The 21,565-nt window shown below is 44.0% G+C and overlaps 1 protein-coding gene across 4 annotated transcripts in view; it reads right to left on the reverse strand.

Moving 5' to 3' along the window:
- Positions 1–21,565, reverse strand: part of septin12 (septin 12) — a 57,374-nt gene that overhangs the window by 17,851 nt on the left and 17,958 nt on the right. Inside the window, exons 4-5 of one of the 4 annotated variants that reach the window (XM_030789884.1) lie at positions 3,546–3,607; positions 3,329–3,503 (exon numbers count right to left, since the gene is read on the reverse strand). In XM_030789884.1, coding sequence (XP_030645744.1) covers positions 3,329–3,503; positions 3,546–3,607 — 237 coding nt within the window. Of the gene's footprint in view, positions 1–3,328; positions 3,614–11,565; positions 11,626–15,126; positions 15,176–21,565 lie in introns of those variants that run through there. The other 3 variants (XM_030789886.1, XM_030789885.1, XM_030789883.1) reach the window with 3 other exon arrangements.

Raw genomic sequence — 21,565 nt, forward strand, 5'->3', positions numbered from 1 at the left:
GGCAAAATTTATTCGTCTTGTATCATGCCAAGTTCCCCTTCATCTGTCATTTCATGCTGGTAACCACTTGTTCTAGTCTCAAACACACCCAAAACATCTATGCTACATTGCTGGATAGGTAGCAACGAAAGAAAGAAAGACAGAAACAAAGAAAGACACAGAAAGAAAGGGGAAAAAAGGAACAACTAAAAACCGATCAGTTTTCAAATACATAAAAATCAGTCTATGAAAACTACTGTTTCCAGTGTTCCCTGTAAAATGTGTATTAATGTGTGGAAAGCTAAAAAGAGGACCAGAGAGAGGGATGAAAGAAAGTGACTCACAGAGCTCTCTCCCTCTACCAGCCCTGTTTTTACAAACAAAAGCAGAACTAAAAGCCTCAGATGTGTGGTCTAGTGCAACAGGAATGGACAGCTGAACCATGCTAATGATAGGAGCTAAGCTATAGCAGCATGCTAACGATTACAGCTAGACTGTAGCAACATGCTAATTTGTCACAACATCCGTCACAGATTACTGAGATGAGACCAGGTCAGGAAACCTAAATGATCTCTGTTGAGAATCTGTTCAAAACCAAATGAGGGGGATGACTACAAAACTCTACTCAACACTACTCAACTCAAATCTTTCTCAAAATGTGCTCATAACTTTGGCTCTGGATTCTCTTAACCTGGGTTAGTTAGTTAGTTACAATTCAATGAGGAACACTTCGGCAATTTGGCTGATGTTTTGTTTTGAATGAAGGAAAAAGCTGCATGAATATGGCTAGTTAGAGATAGAAATTAATGACATACATTGTAATGATCTTTTGGACTGACTGCAAACCACCATTTCAATGAAACCTTGTTCTAATTGTATTTGTTGGCTATACCCACCCAGCCTGAGTGCACTGTTAGGTGGGAGACGTGAAAAGGTGTTGATTCTTTTGAGGAATCTGGCAAATTCTGGCAAAGTCTTTTTTTCTGTGAAGGTGGAACACCGGGAAGAAAAATAAAAGAAGAAAAAGGGAAGGAGTGAACAAGCAAAAACCTGCCAGCTATGCTTGGGGAAAAAAAGAAAAAAGGAAAAAGAAAAGAGAGAGTTCTGGGCAGAGAAGCCTTGAGTGTATAATGCCAGGACTGATCATAAATCCCGAAGGCTTGGCCAAGGAGGTACACTGCACCCCACATGGCTCCCACCAAGCCCTGCCTCAAAGCCTGCACAACAATGGGCAAGGCGCTTTCATTAGGTATGGAGGCCAGTTCCCCCACTCCCTCCTCACCACCATCCCTGCATGCTTACCCACACAGACTCTGGGAGGACATGGTGATTCAGGAGCCTCTATTGTTGTGATTGGACAGGCTTGTATGGGGTGGCCAGTTTGAAAATGGCAGGAGTCCAGAAACTGTTTGACACAGTCAGGGAGAGCTGGTCTGACTGGCCAGTTCGAATATGGTCTCAGCAGGTTGACTGGGAGAAAATGTTTTGGCTTTCAGAGGGCACTTAAGCTGCTGAGAATGCTTACTCGTTTAGCAAGGAAAAAAAAAAAAAAATTAAGCACAGCACAACTTCCACAATACAACAAAGTCTGGGTTCCCTAGAGTTATGTCATTCAACATAAAATATACAGTGGTCCACTGCACGTCCTGTTTATTTCCACGGGCCAGTTTATTATGTTTATTATCACCCATTCCTGAAAATGGATCACACCAATGAACAGTCATTGGCAGACAAGCACTGAAGGATCCAGGTACTGTTCAACAAAGCATCAGAATGAGAAAAAAAAGAGTGACTTAAACAACTCTGAGATGAATAGAGTTATCGGTATCAGGTGCACTGATTCCTCCTGGGCTTTTTGGGTCTAGATGGTGTCTAGGGCTTACCGAGACTAAAGGTTAAAAAAGTTGAATGAGAACGGCAAGAATCGTGTGAGCAAACAGACGGCACCCTCCAACCCCCCCCCCCCCCGAAAAAAAAGGAAAAAAAGAAGCACAGCTGAACAACGCTGTGACACCGTCTCAGAATGCAGAACCCGTTCCTGCTCGTCACGGACGGCAGCGGACAACCACGTGGGGTTCAGCTCCTGTCAGCTATAAACAAGAAGAATCCAGCCCAGTGGGCACACTCTCACCCACACCGGACAACTGAGGAGTGGAAAAACATGGTCCGGTCCAATGAATTCCTGTTCCAGTTCTGTCTAGCTGATGGCAGACTCAGAGTTTGCCGTAAGTCAAATGGATCCATCGGTGTTGACGGTTGCAGGCTGGTGGCGTGGTGTGTCCGTGTAGGGGAAGATTTTCTTGGCACATGTCAGTTCACTGGATACTAATTTTGTGTTTCAACACCACAGCATATCTGAATATTGCTGCCAACCGGGTACATCCCTTCCCCTTGCTACAGTATACCCCTCATCACATGGACACTTCCAACAGGATAGTGTACCATGTCAGAGAGCATGTTTTTCTCTCCGAATGATTCCAGGAACATGACAGCCAGTTCACTACACTTGAGAGGCCTGTAGAGAAGCCAAACTGAACATCTTTGGGATAAGATGCATGGAGCTATTTGCAGTATGAATGTCACACTGCCCGGTCTGCAGCACCTGTGTGATGTCACTGCATAAACCGTCCCCATGGAATATTTCCAGAGAATTCAGGCTGTTCTGAAATTAAAGGAGCATCAAGCTTGATACTTAATAGGTGTACCCAACAAATTGGTCAGTGTAACTGTACAGAGAGGTAGATGGAAGCTGTATCTAACGTGTTTATTAATATTAATCAGGCTCTGGTGTTATCTGTTGCTTGTTAACTGTCAGGCCAGCCTCACTAGAGTAGTATTTGGATTGTTGTTTAAAACGAGGACCTTTCACTCTAGTGACCTGTGTTACTAGTGTTTACAGAGACAAACGGTTGATTCTTTTCCTCCACACATAAAATGCCACTGTTTCCTGTTCACCTGCCTACATTTCCTCTGCTGACAAAAACAGCCTTCCTCCTGCTGCCGACCTCTCTCAGTAGGCTATTGAGAGGAGCACACAGTCAAACCCTATTTACCTGCATCACAATAGCAAGCAAATGTATGATAAATCATAGAAAAAAGCTCTGCATTCTTGTCAGTACACTCCCCATCTGCTTTGAGGTTTGTGCACTCCTGCCTGATGCAAAAGCAAAGCCTTCCTTCACATATTAAAACAGCTGAAAGCAACAGTGAGTTAGCTACAGAACTGACTGGACGCAGACGTCAGTGATTTGAGGGGGTTTTTGGCCTGCTTTCGTTGTCGTAAACAGATTTTAATGCAGTACTAAATAGTGTTTACTCTTCCACGATGGATAATATGGACGTGACTCACCAACCACCATGATGTTGAACTCAAATCCGGCTTTCATGGTTTTGCGTCTCATCTGGTCCAGGACTGCCTCGATGCCCACATAGCCAAAGAGGTCCTGGCCTTTGATGATGCCTGGGGTGTTGGAGTCGCTGGACTCCATCTTAACTTCCACTTCCTTCTCCACCTCCACTTCCTTCTTCACTTCCACATCGCTCTCCACCTCCATCTCCCTCTCCACCTCCTTCTCCCTCTCCACCTCCTTCTCCTCCTCCATTTGAATAGGTGGCTCCAGCTCCAGTGCTGTGTCTGAAAGGACAGTTACAGGTGTACAGGGTGAATTATAAGCACAGACATTTATCACATTTATTTCTCAAACCCACCCACAAGCAACACTCACTGGCAGAAACACTCCCTCTGAATGAGACAGTCACAGATTCAGTTCCTGATATGTTCCTTTAGGGTTGTTATTTTGGGCGCTAACTCTTCCTTTGTATTTGAGTCACTCTGGGTAAGGACTAGGAAATTTTTCATCAGAAAAAATAAAAGACTGATCATGTGCCACTAATGAATATTGTGGCCAAAAACTCATCCTTAACTGTGGGTAGGTGTGGCAGACAGCTCGTTTTTTTTTCCCACAGAAAATGGTTTCGTACAGAAAATAGCTTTGTACTTGCATTTTTACATTTGTGCATTGAGAGCATGCCCAGAGTGAGCAGGTGAAGGTTAATGGAGATTGTGATGACTGACAGCCAGCGCATGAAGGTTGGAGGTAGGGACAGCTGTAGATGGGGATTTGAGATCATGAGTACAGGAGAATACAGAAATGCCCATACTTGATCATCTATTCCAGGCCAGGGATGCTACGGATGCGATTAGGAATGAGAGTCATTTGTTAATGTTGGATTGGATATCAGCGGGAAAGATCCAGCGTATTTCATCTAAATGTTCGCCCAACCCTATCACATACGGAGACTGGAAAATACCATTTATGTGCACTGAACTTTGCACAGGAAGTCTGAGAGCATGACAAAAAAACATCAAGAGAGAGAGAGAGAGAGAGATTTTTGCTGCCTGGGCGGCACTTTCAGCTCAATTGACTGCGGTCATGACAATGTCCATCATCCCAGGCACAGCTCGCGTCAGACGGTTTGAGCGCCGAGGTGTAGACACTTGCCAAACGGCCTGGGCACAGGCTGACGTTCGTAAGCTTACGGCTTTGATGTCTGGCTCATTATTTAGCTCATACCCCCCACCCACCAACACACACCTACACACACACACACACACACACACACCTACACATACACACACACACAGACTGTGGTATGTATGATTCTCTGTGGACTTGAGAAGGTTGCATTGCATAAGAGGATTGGCAGACCAATATGGTCGTCCTGAGAATATGAGACCTCGTGGTCTTCCCTGAGATCACTCTATCCAAAACAACACTTCAGCAAGATTCCTGTCACACACCACAGCCACCTGGGAAATTGACTCTGGCTAGAGAAATGTTGTCAGTATGGGGTAACCCATCATTTTTTTATTTCGTGAAGCCCTATGCGTCACGGGTTTATCCTCACTGTGAGTGTGGTAGAGTCTCTCAGGTCGTACTGACTACAGGGGTACTGGAATATTTCTGAATGCGCTAGTGAGGACTGAAGTCAGATGAAGTTCACTCAATGAAGCCTTAAGCTGGAGTCACATGGTACTGCAGAGCTTTTCTGAGCAGACAGCTTATCTGGATCACCCAGACAGACAGACATGCTGTCCGGGCTGAGACAGACCCCCTCACCCATACACAAACTGCAAGTGTGTGTTTGTGTGTCTATGTCTGTGTGTGTGTGTGTGCTCTTTCATTCGTAAACACACAGTAGGGGGGAAGATAATGATCTTATGAGTTTCCAGGAAATGCCAACTGCTTCCAAGCTTTTCATCATACCTGTCTCTATGGCAACACAAACCAGCAACAGAGGCTTACTAAAAGCTCAGATCCTCTCATGATCTCCAACATCAAACAGTTACCTTCTCATCGAGAGAAAACATTACATACAGGCATAACACAAAAGTGGCAATAAGAACAAGGCTCCTCCCAAAAATGGATCCTGAGAGGAGTCCTTTTATTAACTGACAAGTGCAGAACATGGAAAGGATTACCATAAGGATTGGAGGTATCTACTTGTTGAGCCCTGACATTTTTTGGAACACCTGCATCCCTAGCTACGAGTGATCCGATTGTTTGAAACATGCAGTTACAGCTATGGGCGTATCTTGTAGGGTAGTAAGGTTGTGAGACAATGAGGGCATGTTGATGCCCACAGCAGCAAAGATGTTAGTCATCTTGTCCTCCTCGTTTTGCAAGAGAGCCGGTAAAGAGCGTTTCATGTTGGTGCCAGCCCAGCCTACACTGACTCACACTGGCTCAAACACACTTAGACAGCAAAAACAACCGAGCTTACTTACAGCGATGACTGCTGATAGGAGCTGATTCACAGTGTTAACTTTGGGAGCTGTGCAAAATAGGACAAAGGTGTGTCACAACCATACACACTGAGTCTGAGTCACACTCATGCTCACGCAACAGAGACAGAGAGAGGGAGAGAGAAGACTGAGAGATTGAGATTGAGAGAGGAACATATGCTGGAAATGGGAGAAAGAGAAGACAGATAGATAGATGGATAGATAGATAGATGGATAGAGAGTAAAGACTAAGGGAGGGGCATAGATAGATAGATAAATAAATAGAGAGAGAGAGAGAGAGAGAGAGAGAGAGAAAGAGACTGACACTCAGTGGAGCACACAGGAGAAAGGGTAAATTTAATGTATAAAGACCAGGTGTGAACGTAACAGTGAGGACCATCATGAGGCTGATCCATATATTCAAAGCTGATCATTATGAAGCTGATCTGTATATTCAGAGCTGATCATCATGAAGCTGATCTGTATATTCAGAGCTGATCATTATGAGGCTGATCTGTATGTTCAGAGCTGATCATTATGAGGCTGATCTGTATGTTCAGAGCTGATCATTATGAGGCTGATCTGTATATTTAGAGTTGAAGATAGAGTTGGCGTCTCTGACATGGTATGCGCATTTATAGCAGCTGTGGCAAACCATGTGTGATACCTCACAAACAGGAAACTCAATGGGACTATTTTGGGTCCCATCCTCTTTGATCTATCTCACTGAATATGCTAGTTATGTATTTTGTTCAATGCTAATTTTTTTTTTTCCCCTACAAAACTAACACGACACTGTAAAAGAGCATCCTTTATGAACAAATCAGTCACATCAACACAGACTCGATGGCCACTGCCTTCCTCCTCCACTAAAAGCACATTATTAGTGTAAGGTTATAGCACCGGAGGTGTCGCGTTGATTATTTTAGAACGTGTTTTCATATGACCTGTCTCCCCCGGAGTTGTGGCTGATGATGAAGCCTCCTCCTAAGCTCTGGTGAAGGACTCCACTCTCAGGAGAACCTGGCGGCGTGGCCTGTTGGCTGGCCCAGATGTCTTATATATAGCCGTCCTTCAGCTACCAAAATGGAACAAATCCTGCATGGCTAAAGGAGCTTCAGTGCCGCTGTCATCCTGCGCTACAGGTGTCATGTGAGGATGTCCCTGCACCTTTCCCAGCAGCCCTTTCAATTCAGAAATTACCCTGGCTTTTTTTTTGTCTGATTTTTTACCAAAGAGAAGCATAAATGCTCATTAATGAAAGCTTTGGACTTTTACTTTTTTTTTTTTTTTTCTTGAGGAAAAACATCTCGGGCTCTCTTACAGCAAACTTGCTACAGTCCCCTCTCCCTTAGCACAGTGTTTACCACCGCAACTGAACTCAATGACTTCACGGTTATTAGTAAAGTTCTGACACAAAGGCACTGGCTGTGTCACAGAGCAGCAGCTGAGAGGCAAATCTCTAGGTCCCACAGAAAGTGAAACACATTGCACATCCAAACTCGGGGCGCGTTGGACGGAGCTGTGTGTTAATAGAAACGGACAAACACTGGTGCTCTGAGACAGATGGGCTGCTGAGAAAGTGGGACGGGGTCTGGGTGGACGAGCTGTCGACCAGAGGCATGAGAAAAGCAAACAAAATCCTTAAAGTGTCGAGTACGCTCGCCAGCGAAAAAGAAAGAGAGAGCATCTGCACAATTTTGCGAGAGATTAGATTAAAAAAAAAAAAAGAAAGAGAGAAAGTATACTGAGTTCGGAGAGGAGCACAGCTGTCCCTGCACTGCCTCTGTTACTATGTGCTGTAGTTGAACTGTGCGTTTTTCACTTGTGAAAATGTTTTTCTGTCTCCAATCTGGACCGCATCATCTATAAGCTCACATAATGAAAAGCGAGTAGTCTGACACAGACAGGAAGAAGACCACAATGAGGTCAATTTGTGTAAAATGTACATTTTAGAGTTGCTGGCTCTAACACGCATGACTGACAGTGCAAGGCACTAATCATGTTTTAACACTTGCGAGAACTCATGTAAAAGTTAGCATAAAAACGGAACTGAAAAGTTTCTGTGGTACTGCCATCTCGGTATTTAAAGTATGAACCCAGCTATGAAGGACGTTACCAGTCATAAAATATCATAAAGCATGAGGCAACATGGGTCAGACACTTAGATAACTTTATGGAGGGTTTCATACTGGAGCGTCTTATTACACATTTTCCAAATATAGTGTTACTGAAGTTTTATAGCTGCATTTAGAACTGGAACATATTTTTTCATGCGACACAGACGACGATATTACTAAGACCTCGGAACCCTCTGAGCACACAACGCTAACAGCAAAACTAAGATATCATCCTGCTTTAGACAATCAAATGGACTAATATGCCTCCCCACAAGTGGACGCTGGGATACTGATCACTGTGTGTGCAGAGCTCATTAGCTGATGTTTCTGATCCAGTGAACACACACACACACACACATCACATACACATCACAGACAGTGTCAGAGATGTACGCTGGCAGACCCCAGGGCAACGCTGAGCTGTGAATGCACATATGAACATATAAGGGATGAGTTGGTGAAACCGTGAGATCTAGAGGTTAACAAAGAAAACCGTCACCACTGACTGCTACACTGGACTTTTATGGTGTGTCTGTGCGTGTGGGCGAAACCTCTCCGAAGAAAAAGTTTTCATCTGTGCAACACAAACTTCACCTTGCGTACTTTTTTTTTTTCAATGTAAAATATGTCTATATGTCCTATAGGCTAGAGTGAGGCCCACTGAATATAAAAGCCTGTGAATGAGGTAAATTCAGGGTGTCTTTGTTGGTGTTTTCACGGATCTAGGGGGTTAGCCGCCATGTGGCTGTGCAAAGCACACTCATCACTTCATGGAAACTGTTCTCTCCCTCCCTCTCTCTCTTTCTTTAGTTTCCTGACCCTTTGCAAAAAATGCCTGGAGAGACCTAGGGCTTTTACTTCTATGCATTACTTGATTCTGAATTAATGCCAATTACAACACACGCTAAGCTGTGGCATTAGTGGTAGCTTAGCACAGCAAGCAGATCCAGTTGTTTATCCCCTGAGAGCGTCCATTAGTGGTGACATTCAATTCAATTGCTGGCAAAGCAGTGATAAAAGGATATCTGATGAAAGACAACAAGGCACAGAACGCTAAAATGAATTAATCTCCAAATCACATGAAAATGATACTCAGGGGCTAAGTCTGTATACGACTCTGATACGATGTTTGTTTGTTTATACGACGTTTGTTTTCAGAAGTATGAGGTAAAGAGTCTCTTTATCGACACAGGCTGATTTCCGTTGGGAGTCTATTTGTAGTGTGAAAGAAGCAAACAAAAGTCTTTAAAGTTCACTGGTTCAAATCTAAACTCACTGGTTCAAATCTAAACTCACGATGGACGTTGGAAGGACGGGAACAAAAACCCATTGCCATGGTTTCACATGAGAACGACCAATCAGAAACCATCACGCCACAAGTTTAGACTGCGGCGTACACAGACAAATTAGTTCTCTGTCTGACACAAAACTTGGAAAAACAGAAACAAACAGTACAAGCAGTTATTCTACAAAGTGAAAATATGCCTTTAAAGAAATGTGAAAGGGAAAAAAAGAGAAAACAAACAAACAAAAAATGATCAGATAAACCTGCATTCTGAAAGTGGTACAGGAGCCCCTTACTCACCCCCCACCCCCCACCCCCCTCTCTCTGTTCCCACTACTCAAGTGCTCCATTGCTGTGAGGTCCATTGTTGAGAGAGGAGCATTGAGCCAACGCTGAGAGGATAAAGATTCTTACCTTCTCTCATTCACAAAGCCTGATCCAATCTCCTCTCAATCCACGGCCTCATACAGCCGTCAGACACAGACACACACACGGGAAACGGCCTGTACCTCCACCGCCAAAACTTTCTCTGATGCTGTGCTCCGAATTACCCACAAACAGTTTCTCTGCTATAGAGAGCAGAGTTAATGTACCACTCTTTTCCCTCTTTCTGTCTGTCCCGCTCTCTCTCTCTCTCTTTCTCTCTCTCTCTCCCCCCCTCAGTGTGAGCGGGAGGGAGTGGGGGCAACAGCTAAAGCTGTTCAGAGTCATTCACATGCAGATTGCCAAGAAGCTTCCACTAATCCAAAAGAAGACTTCTCCTCCCTGCCTCCCCACCCCCATACACCCCCGCTCCTCTGTCCCTCGCTCTCTCTCTCTCTCTCTCTCTCTCTCCCTAACACACATACATACACACACACACACACTCTTACACACCCTCACACTCATATACAAACACTAACACACTCTCTAACACACACACACACACACGCACACACACACACACACACACACACACACACACACACACACACACAGAAGCCTGGCTGTCAGTCTGCCTGCACTCAGCTCCCCTGCTGACCACAGAATGAGCCCAAGAAGTAATTGGACTATAAAATCAATTAGCACAAAGGCTTAGTATTGTTTAAAGAGTCCACCGCTTTCCACTACTCTCTGATTCCCCAATATAGCCAAATCAAAAACACAACAAATCAAAACCAAAACCAAACAAAAACAAAGCAACAGAATCAGCTGTTATTCAGTACCTACAACGTTATGAGAGGAAAAGCTCTGTCTCTTAGTGGATATGTTTTTAAAAACATTTTTTTCCCCCGTCAGACGAAAGTGAGGAAGGTGAGAGTGTGAGCAGTGTTTGAAGGTAGAAAACCATTGCTGCATATTCAGTCAATACAATCCAGCAATTCGAAATACACAGCTGAGGACCATGCATCCTGTTTGACAGTGTTAGATGAGGGTGTTGCACAGCCCCGTTACGTGTCCTCTGACGAAATGATGGAACGGGACTGCTTTTCGGACCTCACCATTAACTAATCAAAACTTTTAATCTGAAAATAACGAATTCAAAACTGAGTAAAGACCAGCTGAAAGCGAAAAACAGATTTTCCAGTGAAACCGTGGACGGTTTCATAAATTAGGACAGGCTCTTGAGAGCTGTTTAAACATGCAGAGTTCAACCAAAACTTACCTGGTTTCTGCACAGTATCACGGAGCGAATGTTTTTACATGTCATCTAACTTTGACACAATACGGGTTTTTTGATGCATGCAGCACGGCAAGGTTTTTCCTTATATGAATCTAACTGCAGTTTTACTGATCATTCAGCCATGTATGGATGGATGGCCTACGCTGTCTCCAGCAAAACGGAGTGTGTGTGGGTGTCTCTGTGTTTATGTGTGTGTGTATGGGTGTGTATGCATGGGAGGGAGGGTGTGTGTGTGTGTGTGTGTGTGTCTGTCTGTCTGTCTCTGTGTTTATTTGTGTGTATGGGTGTGTACCTATGGGTGTGTGTGTGTGTGTGTGTGTGTGTGTGAAAGGGCCCCAGGTCCTGCTGAGATGCATCTTGGATGGGTCTCATTGTCCCCATCACAATTCAGAGCTGTCCTCCCAGTTAAAAGATGCCTGATCAATTCTGTGTCTCTTCCACTCACACAGCACAATGACACAAAACACCACATTTACACTCCAAACACCAAACAGCTGTCAACCAATCGTCTATCAAGAAAACCACAGACCTTCTATATCCTGTACCACATACAACATCAAAAGCATTAAAAAAACGCTTTCACTCAGTTTAAAAGAAAAAAAATGCAACACAAGATTACTGCACTCTAGCGCGATCAGAAACAACTTAAACACATAAAATAAGACGGAACAAAAAAGGAAAAGCCGATTAAAAAAAAAAAAAAAAAAAAGACAGGCTTGTTTTTTTGGTTTACCTTGTCTGAGGTGTGTGAGGTAGAGGAGGGGGACAGGTGCCACGTGCTTGGCAAGGGAGAAGACTGAGTTTGATTCAGGATGGCAGTTACGAGAGAGAGAGACGCTGTCAGTGGGTGTGTCTCAGCTCTATAACACACTCACACTGCACTCTCTTAGAACGATGCATTTCCTCAAACTCTACCCTCCTTCTTCCTGGCTGAACTTTAACCCTTTCAGCGCCTCGCAGTGACACATTTTTGGCTGAATCCCACGATGGGTGTTAAGACTAGACTACATTCTCCACTTAGGGTAGCATTTAGTCAAGGACTAAACTTAATCCCAACCCCAAGAAAACACAAAATCCTCTATGATCCCTTGCCATTGTGTTTATCAAACACTTTATCAATTCTAAGATAAACTTATACAAGGCTACGCAGAGTACAATTCCTTGTGTTTTCCCTCGCGGTGCTTCTTCAGAGGAATCTTGCCTGTCTCTGGCAATTTCTCATTTTCAGAAACAAAATCCCGCTCTTGAGAAAAGCTATCGGAATATGTCTCTGCCTTGGTCTTCAGGTCGAAAAAGGTATGGAAATGTAATCCTAAGAAACTGAATCGCGTTCTTGCATGGGAAAAGACAAAAGCAAAGCACAGAAAATCACCAAATCACCTTTTCTTCTGTTTCACAAAAAAGTGGACAGAGCAAAGGCTGCAGAAGATTCCAGAGAAAGGGGGAAAAAAAAATTCCCCTTCCCACACTAGTCCCCCCCCCCCTACTCACCACCAGACACAAACCTATCAGTAAACTGTGCGTCTGCGCTGCTTTGGAAATCATCCCTTTGATGGCGACAGGGAAAAAGCGCTCTGATTAATGTGGCAATCGGAAAATGACCTCCGCACACTGCTGGAGCTGTCCGTTTTACATTCAATATTTAATCATTTGATAAAGTATAAAACAACCCAATGACGACAATTCATCACTTTCATCTCAACGCCGTGGCAGGGATTCAAACCCCCACGCAGCGTCTGAATGCTCCAGTGAGCCGGCAGCTAATTAACTGACTCCAGCATCGCTAATGGGGTTTTCTTACACACTGTTCTTTACCGACACAGCGGTTTGGGTCATTCAGAACCGTTGTCTCATGACTAATAACGCTTTTTCCACATTCAGCCCTCATGCTGTGTAAGAAATAACACACGTAAACATGTATGGTCCCTAGAAAGCCATTATTTGAAAAGGTTACAGAAAAATGAATTTGAAATGAGATAATTCCTGGGTTTTTTTTTGGTTTTTTTTTTAGTTTTAGTTTTTTTTTTTAAATTTCCTCAGCATTCCCCATTTTCTGACTTGTTTTCCAGCCTTATTATATCTAAACATCCATTTGAATGAATTCATAAAAATATATACAATTTATAAAAAATTTCAGAATGAATGTACAGGCGGGAGGGGTTACACTCAAGAGAAATTTACTAACTACTACTGTGGAAGCATGTGATTCTGTTTTTTATCAGGTTAAAATGATTGCGAACCATTTGCCTTGCACTGAGAACACGGTGGGAGGGATCACTGGAAAATGATTCGCCCGGTGATGGAGCACTCAGTTCCTTCGAAAAATGCACATGTTACAACAGAGACATTTTGCAATTTCCATCAGTGACTCCACAAAAAAAACCCTGATCCCAGGAGCCTTGCACATCAGCGGTGTAGCAAAAAAAAAAAAAAAAAAAACCCTTTGCAGCTGAGGTTTCCCCACCCAGTCCACAACAGCCTATCGTTACGTAGCTTTTCATTTCAATCCAATCTGTTAGACGAGTCAGCAGCAACACACCCCCCCTGCTCCGTCAGTGTACAGAGGCAATTCAGACAAGACTCACATGATCAGAAAGCTAAGGTAACATACACATATTTTGACAGCATACGAAGGCCAGGAAAAGATTTAACATTAAGACATTTGTCAGATTGAGGGGGAAGCTGGAGGTTGTGTGTGTGTGTGTGTGTGTGTGTGTGTGTGTGGCGGGGGCGAGGGGGGGGGGGTATTACTGCTATACCAGTACTGCTGTTCTTGCCCATTAAGGTCTATTACAAAAACAGGAAACTGCTAACCACTTCAATAGGATCTCACTTATCTTTCATTACCTGGACAGTCCCCTGAGAAAATGGCCAGACTCCTCAAAGGGAAATGAGAACGAGGCCTGGAAAAATAGTCACCTCAGAAGAGTTTCGGAATTGAAAATCTGCGGCAAATTTCATAACCTAATCTTTCAGCTGCATTAAACTGCTGAATTGGATATACTGAATAAACTGCTGAATTGAATATACTGGACTCACTGCTGAATTGGACATACTGAATAAACTGCTGAATTGAATATACTGTTGAAAAAACTGAAGTCTAAGCCCAGGTGACTCTGCTCTGATGACCTCTGACAGGTGTAGCAGCAGTCATATGGACGATTTATCACCAGTTCATTTCGCAATATATAAATTCCCTAATCCTCGATTTCTCAAAGATCTGACTCAGTGTGGTATCAGAACAACAACAGAAGCTGATTCATGATGTGTACCAGGCATGTTAATGTGTATCTGCCCACTGCGAATACAAACCACAGGTTTGTCATAGACTGTACACTGTCAGCTCAAGACAGACAAGTGAAGACTTATGTCTTAGTACAGAGAGAGAGGGAGAGAGAGAGAGAGAGAGAGAGAGAGAGAGAGAGAGGAGACTCTGCTAACACGGCTTTGCCACAAGGGACTGTGAATTGCCACTAAATGTCTCCATTATGGCTGTCTTTAATTAAAACCACATGCAAGCACAGTCACTCTCAGCTCCTTCAAACAGTTGCCAGGGAAACGTCCCAGAAGCGACTAGGAGTATCAGGTTACCGTGGGGATCAGCTGCCACATACGGTGAGAAGAGCAAATGCTCATGACTGGAAGCTGCGGCCATTGCTTTCGAACCTCAAAGGGTTAATTCAATTAGTGTCTTCTTAACCTTAGACTAATCCCTGCCAACTTAAGGGGATAGACCCGGGCGGAAGCGCAGCATTCTGGGAGTTTGACTCCTGTCCTGTAGCGCTTTCTCTTTTAAAAACCTCCCTCCAGCCTCTGTCAGTGCGTGCGTCCTCCGCCCCAAAAAAGGACGGCGAGGAGTGGGAGGGAGAGGTGAAGACCCGGGGATGAGTGCGAAGCCAAACCGGAACATCTGTTACCAGCAACTTTTCACTGAGCTAAAGCACAGCTGAGCTCCACTTTCTCTACACTTCATACTTCAGCTTTAAGCAAAAGAGATGTTATCTACATGAGTTAAAGCGTCTGCTCAGCAACTATTTCTTCTACATGTTCAACGATTGAAAAAAAAAAAAAAAAAAAGAAAAGAAAAATAATAATACTTGTCCTACATTCTTCTTAGCAATTAATCTGATGTGAGACGAACACCTGGCCCAAAGCAGGTCTTTGTATCTTGCCCTGAACTAGCAGGAAACAAGCAAAAAAGGACTTAGAATAGATGTAGTTTAGGTGGGTGCATGTTGTGTGCTATTATGATCACATGCATTTGAGGTAAGCGATAGAGATGTGGAAGACTTACCCCCAGCCCTGTCAAACCCCACAGCAAGCAAACCCTCCACGCTGGCTAATCGGACTTCCACTGCTCATGAGTACAATGTCCAAGCAAAAAAAAAAAAAAAGAAAGAAAAAAAAAAAGTGGTATTGCAGTACACACCCACAGTGCACACACAAACACGCACACACACACGCACACACACTCACACAAACACGTACACACACACACACTCTGTGTCTCTCTTTCTCAACAGCCCTTCCTCATTACGATAAAAAGGAAGAAACTGAAACAGAACACAACATACATAGAAAGTGCAGGGAAGTGTGTGTGTATGTGTGTGTAGATTGAATAATCCTGTCTCAAAGGGGAAAGAGAGGACAAAACTGAAGACACAAATGGGCCAAGCCACCCCCAGCGACCCGTCTTTTTCATTGCTTCAGTCCTCTGTGCTCAGAAACTAAAATCTGAGTGTTTATTTGAAGTTTTCCTATCAGCATACACAAACAAATTGTGTATAGGTAGACTGTTTGTGTATTAGAGGCCCTCTGCTCATCTGACGGCTACTGCTCATCACAACGCTATGTCTAACGCACCACTAACAGCTGCTATTTTAAATTCTGGAGATGTGAAACATTGCTTGGTTAGCACATGTGGCTCTACTCACTTCGCATATTATCTGTTTCGGCAGGATGCAGTGCTTTTAGGGGCGGACAGCCCTTCCAGGAAACCGCATCGTGTCATCCAACAGGATATCACCTTTCCCCAGCCCTCCAAAGACGCGGCCTCTGACCCAGCTCAAACCACGGACAAAAAAACAATCCGACTCATCTGGAGCTGCAGGCTGGACAGTGTGTGGCCCGCGCAAGGGTTTCCACCTCACACACACACACACCGCTACAACACTGACACACGAAGAGACGTCTCCAACATCAAGAGCGCTTCGCTGAAAATCGCTTGTTACACTGAAGATCGGAAATAGATTATTTAGTTGTTTGTTACTGGATACAAGTAAATCATTGCTACTTTAATGCGAGAGACGTTCTTCGTAAAATTTAATATGCTGGCGCGAGGCCAGAAACGGTTAAGTGCAGATGTTGACACAAAACTTTTAGATTCAGTCAGGCAGAAAAAGTCGTTCAGTGTACTTCAACAAAGCCTTGAATTAATATTTACTTTTCTGTCAGATCATGAATGAATTCCACGAGACCCCCACCCTGTCGAAATAATCTAAGCAAGACTAAGAAACTCCAAATATCCCAGGAGTGTAGAATATTGTCCCGCAAGCAAACTGTGTGTCAGACGGTGCTTTACAAACATGCCAAATCCGACAGGTCCTCCCGTCAGGAATCTGCAGCCACGGTTTAGCAAGTGTCAACACGTAAACACAACTCGACAGGTCAAGACTATAGTCCCAACACTCTACTCAGAAGAAAGACAAAAAAAAATGTCAGAGTAGACAAACCAACACTAACGAAAACAAAGCCTTAGCAACAAGTCACGTGTTTTCTAATCTAACTGACGCGATTTAGCGCCTTCCTTAAATGGGGAAAATGTATGCGGTATCGCTGGAGACGCAAACTCATACGAAAACATAAATGTGGAAATGTAACGCGTAACTGACTAGAACTCAGTGAATGTTCTTCTATTACTATAGCTACTTCCCTTTTTTCTAACAAGCACCTTTGTTTCGTTGGCCCGAATAAGCTAGGCGAAGTCAGTGTCGAGTTACACGCACACATAAACACTCATTGCCCTGTCAATCTCTAGTGTAATCTAAGCAGGGTTTACTACTGACTTGAGGTCAACAGAACAGAGACACAGAATGTTCAAATTACCGAAACGTTGCCCCTTTGACCCTCGTGACCAACACATGATTTGATTTGTATGCATAATCGCTGTTAATGTGTAAATTAACCCTGTCTGTTGGACTGGGAGAGTTAGATAGCCCTGAGCGAGAAATGAAAACGAACGAAAATGCCTCACTAATAGCATTTCATTCTTTCCTCTTCTCCCATGATGTGTGAAGGGAAATTTGTGTAGGGGTCAGTAAAAATCAGGCCTGCAACACAGGGATCAAAGGGAATTTGACCAACATGAGGCTTACCAAACCAGACCAACTGTAGACCCCCCCCCAACGACCCCGACACACAGAGCCTGCGTCACCACTATCTGAAACTCCACAGCATCACAGCACAGGGCAAGAAGAGATAAAAGTTTGGTCTTTTGTTCCCTTTCTTTGTTCTTTTGCAGACAATAGATAGCTCTCTCTCTCTTTCTCTCTCTCTCTCTTTCTCTCTCTCTCCCTTCTCTACCATGCACACACACACACACACACACACTTGCCTCCAGGCACTGACGAATAATTGACTTTTAATTATTGCTTGCAATGTCTCTTTAAAATGAAATAACAATCAATCTTTCACTGCTTCTTTGAGATAATGGAATTCTATGATCCTTTTAATCCTATGAAATGTGTGTCTTTATGAAAGTAAGTATGCTTTCATATAATTTCCACACATTTCTTGCTACATGCTAAACTGTATCCTGCTGAAAATTGTGTTACTGAATCATGCGGCCTTTGTTATTCATCTGTTATTCATCTGAGCTGGATGCAATAGTACCCTCTAGTGGTCAGATAAAACACAGCATCTTCCAATCAATTAAAACCAATATCTGAAATTTAATGAGCATTAAGGTCAGGTAAACAAACAAAACTGAAAAAGAAACCAGTCCGTAAACAAAAAAAGATGGTTATAAACCGTACATCTATATTTTAGACAAAATAACCCATTTTTCCAGGAGTCTTTTTTCCCTCTATTTCACCTGCAGGCCAAAATCAACATCACCATATTACAAATTCACTTATATTTCTGTTTTGAGGCCTTGTGAATGTTCAGACATGTGAGAACAGGACTAGAATAACAATGATGTGTCAAAATGCCACATGCCAGAGGAGTGCACACGTCTGCACGCTGCCTGTCATCCTCCACTCCTCCAGCCATGGAGCTCGGAGCATCACGCTTTCCTGTATTAGGACCATGTGAAAACCCTATCCTAAGCCTAGGTCATGTTTCCCTGCTGTATCATACACACACACACACACACACAGATACAGACACATACAGACACATTAATGAAAACACAGACACAGGTACACACACACACAAACACACACACAGACACACACACACACACACACACACACACGCACACACAAATACAAATGCTTGCACACACACATAAACACAGGCACTTTCCTCCTCTGATCTTTCGTCCTGTAAGGTTACCCCGGTTTGGGGAGCAGTTTTTGGCCCCTGTGGTCTTTCTGTTTGATCCTGACACACAGAGACCTGGGTGTGATTCGTCCTGTAGCTGAGAGCACATCTGCTATACGACCCGTATTTCCTGAGCTTTACAAAACTCATTCAAAAGGCCACAAGGAAATGTGATGGACAAACTACATCATGTTTCCACTCAGAGTATATCTGTGTGTGTGTGTGTGTGTGTGTGTGTGTGTGTGTGTGTGTGTGCACTCAGCAGGGTGAAGTAGGCAAAGTTCACCCATGTTAACGTGAATTTGTATGAGTAGTTGTACATACACACCAGTCTTTCCTTCCACTTTAGCCAAAAAAAAAAAAAAACACGACAAGAAACTGTGCTCTTTCCAGACGGCAGAACTCCAGGCTTTCATATCAAACCTCAGAGCAGAGTCGTGTCGAGCCTTGCCCTCCTTCCCTTGGCTTTATTTTGCTGGTGGAACAGAGACAAATGACTGTGCCTACAGGCTCCAGAGAGCACACAGGGAATACTGATGGGCCTTAAGTTAGTAGAGAGCAGAAAATACAGGTCCCAAACGCTATCAGAGAGAGACCTCTCAGCTCTGCACCTAATTACCAGTGTCTGGAGCATGCACTTAATTACCCCGCTCTTGATAAATACCTCGTGTCTGAGTCAACAAAAAAGACTCCGAGTTTGAACCCACCCCCCCCCCCCCCCCCCCCAAAAAAACAAAAAGATATCTGAGCTGCTTATTTGGCCAAAGTCCAGAAAGGCTGCAGACCCCACTACCCCCATCCCCTCTTTTGACACCATGCTGGGGTGGGGTAGGGTGGGGTTCTCGGGTTTTTCCCGGTCCTGGCCACTCTTGGGGGGGTCAGGCTGCACCTCATCTGCATGCCCTGGTAACACGCACTAACACCACTATATCGCTAACACCACTATAAAACCACCTTCACTAACACAACTATATCACTTACACCACTATATCACTCACCCCGCCCTCACCAACACCACTCTAACACCACTATATCACTAACACCACTATAACACCACCCTCACTAACACCAACATGTCACTTCAAGCCCACTCCACTGCCAATCAAAGCAGCGCGTGGGTGAAACCCAACACTGGTTTTCATTAGCGTGTAATTAGTATCCACACGAGCGCAGGTTGTTCAGGCCAGTGTTGTTTGCTCAAGGCGGTTGACTGTGGCTAAAGGTTTTGGAATGGCTTTGGTGCATGCCTCTCCACGCAGCTAATGGACACTTAGAGTTTCTGCAGAGTACCACTTCACTGTGTGTATGTGCTGCTGTTAATGGACAGATTCTTGGCTGACAAAGAACCCGCAATGTGGAATCATTTTGTTAGAATGCAGGCGAAAAAAAACAAAACGTCTCCCTAAAAACGAATAGGCTTTTCCAAAGTAGGTTTTAATGCCCAAATGAAACTGATTATGGGAGTCGTTATGTTAATAACAAATGACATAAATAGAATTAGATAAGACAGCAGCTCTAAACATTACGTCATTCTCGTTCAGATTTATAAGTGTTTCCCTACATGAGGCACATTTTCCCTTTAGATGAGCATGAAAAAAAAAAAAAAAAACCCAAACAACAAAAAAGTCCTAATTCTGTTTCCATAGCATGTGCTGCGGTGAGTAACTGGTCAAGGACTCAAGGGAGGTGGAGCTCTCCTCTGTAAAAACAATAACAGGATCTCTCTCTCTCTCTCTCTCTCTCTCTCTCTCTCTCGGATTCTCTCACTCCTGTCAGTTCTCGTACAGTTGGAGGATCCTCTCCACTCTCTTGGCACTGAGGTGATTTCATTGCACTCTTTTTCCACACACAGAGCAGTAGAAAAACAAAAAGCCAAACAGCAGTCAGTGCTGCTCCATCTGCAGTCTTATCTGGGCCTCCTCATCTCTCTACTCGTCTGCTGTCCCTCCCTTCTCTCTTTCCTTCTCCCTCCCTCCTCCTCAGCAGGGTGTCTGCAGTCCTTATCTTTCGGCAGGAGGGCACGGGGGGGGGGGGGGGGGGGGGGGGGGCACTCCTCGAGTCCAATTAATCTCTCTGTGAAATGGGCATTAGCCGTAACTATTTGCTTAACTTGCTTGGAGAGCAATCACTGTAATAGAGAGAGCTCATCTAATTAGCCATCGGTTACACCCATCGAACATGTTTAGCATGTTCGATTTGTTTCCCATTCATAAAGCAAGCATCAGTATTGCCTCCTGTCTCACACGTGGGAAATGACCAAGTCGCTGAGTGACTTTGTCTCCCAGTTCAAGTGAGGCTTGGACTTCATGCATTGGATCAAAGGAGCCGTCGGGGTTAGCGTTCGGGTCATTTCTCGTTTGCCGTTTGACGGTGAATCAAGAACATTTCGGTTATTTCTCCTCACTCTCTGTCTTTAAAGGGTCACCGGTTGAACACTGTCCGAAATCAGCTTGAAGAAAAAGACGTGGAAAGCGTTTGTATACTTGTTACGCAAATTAATCATTGAACTTTATTGAGGAGCTTATCGGTTTCTCCGTATCGCGATCTGAGGAATGTGTGTGTGGATGCCATGGGTCAGAGAGTTTACTTTTTGCTGTTGTATGTCGGTGGCAGCTGTGTTGCTAAGCAGAGAGAAAAGACTGGCCAAGGGTTAGGAAACAGTTTTCTTTACGACAACTGGACGGATTTCAAAGGCAAGCGTAAGTGTAGGTTGTGGGGGTGTGGGATGCGGGGGGGGGGGGGCTTATCTTTAATGTTTACACAGTCGACTTGAGTTCATTATGCCTTTCAAAAAAGAGGGAAATACACAACTTTCAAGTGACTGTGGATCTGGCATTTCCTCTCCTAATGAGGAGTTCCCCCTCATTCTTGTGGAAAAATAAACACAAAACAAATCCAAAAAAAAAAAAAATGTTTTCCATCCCAGCCAGTCTTAGCCACTTCTTCTTGGCCGCTGTGTTCTAAAGCCGCGGGGACAAACAGATGCTGGCTTAAATGCGATTAGTCCTGGAGCCTTCCCTTGACTAGCTGAGCTATGCGGATCTCATAAAGAACTCTTTTCTAGTGATCCTTACCGATCATGGTCGACCAATTATGAATTTCCATTTTGTCTGTTCCGTGATTCTAAACATGGCCATTCTCATCTGGCAAACACACACACACACACACACACACATCAGGTGCTGGTG

This window comes from Chanos chanos, chromosome 13 (assembly GCF_902362185.1).
Source record: "Chanos chanos chromosome 13, fChaCha1.1, whole genome shotgun sequence".
In the NCBI taxonomy this organism is placed as follows: domain Eukaryota; kingdom Metazoa; phylum Chordata; class Actinopteri; order Gonorynchiformes; family Chanidae; genus Chanos; species Chanos chanos.